Source organism: Terrapene carolina, unplaced genomic scaffold (assembly GCF_002925995.2).
Source record: "Terrapene carolina triunguis isolate 2854851 unplaced genomic scaffold, T_m_triunguis-2.0 Scaffold662, whole genome shotgun sequence".
Taxonomy (NCBI): Eukaryota; Metazoa; Chordata; order Testudines; family Emydidae; genus Terrapene; species Terrapene triunguis.
Window position 1 is genome coordinate 2,322,651 of NW_020665013.1, and position 3,514 is coordinate 2,326,164.

Sequence of the window (3,514 nt, forward strand, 5' to 3'; positions counted from 1 at the left end):
AGATCGTCGGGCTCAACGGGTAGTGATCAATGGCTCCATGTCTAGTTGGCAGCCGGTTTCAAGCGGAGTGCCCCAGGGGTCAGTCCTGGGGCCGGTTTTGTTTAATATCTTTATTAATGATCTGGAGGATGGTGTGGACTGCACTCTCAGCAAGTTTGCAGATGACACTAAACTGGGAGGCGTGGTAGATACGCTGGAGGGTAGGGATCGGATACTGAGGGACCTAGACAAATTAGAGGATTGGGCCAAAAAAAACCTGATGAGGTTCAACAAGGACAAGTGCAGAGTCCTGCACTTAGGATGGAAGAATCCTATGCACTGCTACAGACTAGGGACCGAATGGCTAGGTGGCAGTTCTGCAGAAAAGGACCTTGGGGTCACAGTGGACAAGAAGCTGGATATGAGTCAACAGTGTGCTCTTGTTGCCAAGAAGGCTAACGGCATTTTGGGTTGTATAAGTAGGGGCATTGCCAGCAGATCGAGGAACGTGATCGTTCCCCTTTATTCGACATTGGTGAGGCCTCATCTGGAGTACTGTGTCCAGTTTTGGGCCCCACACTACAAGAAGGATGTGGAAAAATTGGAAAGAGTCCAGCGGAGGGCAACAAAAATGATTAGGGATCTGGAGCACATGACTTATGAGGAGAGGCTGAGGGAACTGGGATTGTTTAGTCTGCAGAAGAGAAGAATGAGGGGGGATTTGATAGCTGATTTCAACTACCTGAAGGGGGGTTCCAAAGAGGATGGAGCTCGGCTGTTCTCAGTGGTGGAGGATGACAGAACAAGGAGCAATGATCTCAAGTTGCAGTGGGGGAGGTCTAGGTTGGATATTAGGAAACACTGTTTCACTAGGAGGGTGGTGAAGCACTGGAATGCGTTACCTAGGGAGGTGGTGGAATCTCCTTCCTTGGAGGTTTTTAAGGCCCGGCTTGACAAAGCCCTGGCTGGGATGATTTAGTTGGGAATTGGTCCTGCTTTGAGCAGGGGGTTGGACTAGATGGCCTCCTGAGGTCCCTTCCAACCCTGATATTCTATGATATTCTAGCATCATCCACCACAGTGTATGAAAAAGTCCATATACTTTGTGACAAAGTATCCAAATATGTGAAAGAGACCAAGTCCTGAGAGCCATTGTGTCAAGCAGTAGATCTCAAGTCAGATAGGAATGTACAGAATAGAGCAGAAGAGGAGATGGACAGCAAGCTATTAACTGTTAGACCCAGGGAGCTAGTAACAGCAGAGACACAGATCTTGTTATCGAGCCTACACAAGACCAACAGAAAAGCACAAGTGTCATCGAGGTGATGACAATAGCATATGATAGGCTATTCAGTTATATCTGCACTGATTTGTTTTCAAAGCTTCCTGTTGTAGCAATGGTGAATATCACACAGGCACTGGTGGCCAGTATGAGCTCTCTTGTTATTGAAAAAAATCAAGCCAGAAAGAAACACATTTGGAGAAAACTGGAAGCAGAATTCAGAAAGAATTCAGAAGTGTTGTTGACCCCTTCACATACCACAAGAACCAGGGGTCACCCAATGAAATTAATAGGCAGCAGGTTTAAAACAAACATAATGAAGTACTTCTCCACACAATGCACAGGCTGCCTGTGGAACTCATTGCCAGTGGATGTTGTGAAGGCCAAAAGTGTAACTGGGTTAAAAAAGAATTAGATACGGTCATGAAGGATATGTCCATCAATGGCTATTAGCCAAGATGGTCGGGGCACAACCCCATGCTTTGGGTGTTCCTAAACCTCTGACTGTCGGGTGCTTTGACTGGACAACAGGGCAATGGATCACTCAATAATTGCCCTGTTTTGTTCATTCCCTCTCAAGCATCTGGAACTGGCCACTGTCAGAAGACAGGATATTGGGTTAGATGGCTCTTTGGTCTGCCCCAGAATGGCCATTCTTAAAATAGCACTTCCTTTATCCAAATAACCAGTTAGCCAAAAGTTTTGGATGTCTCGCAGGCCATTTGGATAAACAGAAGTGCAGTGTTACTGTATGAATATCGTATATGACTTGATCAGAGAGGTAAGATTACTGCATAGCTGTATTTGGCTATTAGACTTTCCTAAATGAATTTGTCTCGCCAGTAGGGAAAACGGAGCAGAAAAGCAATACAGTGGCCCTAGATAAGCAACCTCTCAACACACACTTGGGGGCAATTCCAAGACAATGGTGGAGCTATTAGCCATGAAAACAACAAGGAGTCCGGTAGCACCTTAAAGACTAACAGATTTATTTGGGCATAAGCTTTCGTGGGTAAAAAACCACTTCTTCAGATGGTTTTTTACCCACGAAAGCTTATAAATAAATCTGTTAGTCTTTAAGGTGCCACCGGACTCCTTTGTTGTTTTTGTGGATACAGACTAACACGTCTACTCCTTGATACTATTAGCCATGAAGATGCTATTCCAAGGCTCCAGCCATTAGTCATACAGCTGTTTGCCAAGGCTGGGAACCTAGAGATCAAAGGGACACTACGGCCGGAGGAAGATGACGAAGGGAACATCGTCATTCGGTAAGCGCCGCAATAAGACCAACACTTTGTGCCGGCGCTGCGGATCCAAGGCATACCATCTCCAGAAGTCCACCTGTGGGAAATGTGGGTACCCTGCTAAGCGCAAGAGAAAGTATAACTGGAGTGCCAAGGCTAAAAGACGCAACACCACTGGTACTGGTCGTATGAGGCACCTGAAAAATGTCTACCGTCGATTCAGGAATGGATTCCGTGAAGGAACAACACCTAAGCCCAAGAGAGCTGCCGTTGCAGCATCCAGCTCATCTTAAGAATTCATCTGTTTGTTAAAATAAATGGTCTAATCCAGAAAAAAAGTGTCAGTTTTTTTTTTTTTTTTACACATATTTTACTTTAGTGAAATGGTAAGAGTATCTATATATGTGTGTCTGTGTGTGTAATAGATTCTGACAGAGTGTTGTGTTGAAGTTCATTAAACACATTTCTTTAAGTGATTTCTCATATTTATATCTGACAATATTTATATCTTTAAGAGTGTTCATCTAAATACTGTAATTGCTGAAGTTTTTTATGGGCAAAGTTCTTTATACCAACACAACTTTTACTCTGAATAATTTCAAAACTCCCTACTGCATAACAAGTCTTCCACATATACAGCCGTAGGAGATGTTCATCACTTAGTAGCTTATGGTTGATATAACTACTAATTTGTACACAAACATGCACAGTTCTAGATATGACTGTAAATAAGATGTACATTTTTTCCTTATTCTGTCTAAAAGAAAGCAGTTTACTTACCAAGGAACTATAAATATTCTCATCCTAATAGTCGCTATATGCACTGGAGTGTACTTTAAATGACAGCCATCAGCTAAATAAAGCCATAAGTTCTTCTTAAAAGGACTCTTGGGGTGGAGTGTGAGTGAGCTGTTCCCTGTAGAACAGACTGAGATATGGAGATGAGACAGTTTGCAGGAGCATCTGACAGGAGCTGGAGCCTTCCCAGCAACCAGGGAATGGGAAA

General features: G+C 43.7%; 1 protein-coding gene across 1 annotated transcript; it reads left to right on the forward strand.

Annotated features, from left to right (window-relative positions):
- Positions 1-2,497: 2,497 nt before the first annotated feature.
- Positions 2,498-2,827, forward strand: LOC112118326 (60S ribosomal protein L37). Its single transcript, XM_024216587.2, has one exon. It carries the CDS (start codon positions 2,508-2,510, stop codon positions 2,799-2,801), a length of 294 nt encoding a protein of 97 aa, XP_024072355.1. The 5' UTR covers positions 2,498-2,507; the 3' UTR covers positions 2,802-2,827.
- Positions 2,828-3,514: the final 687 nt, after the last annotated feature.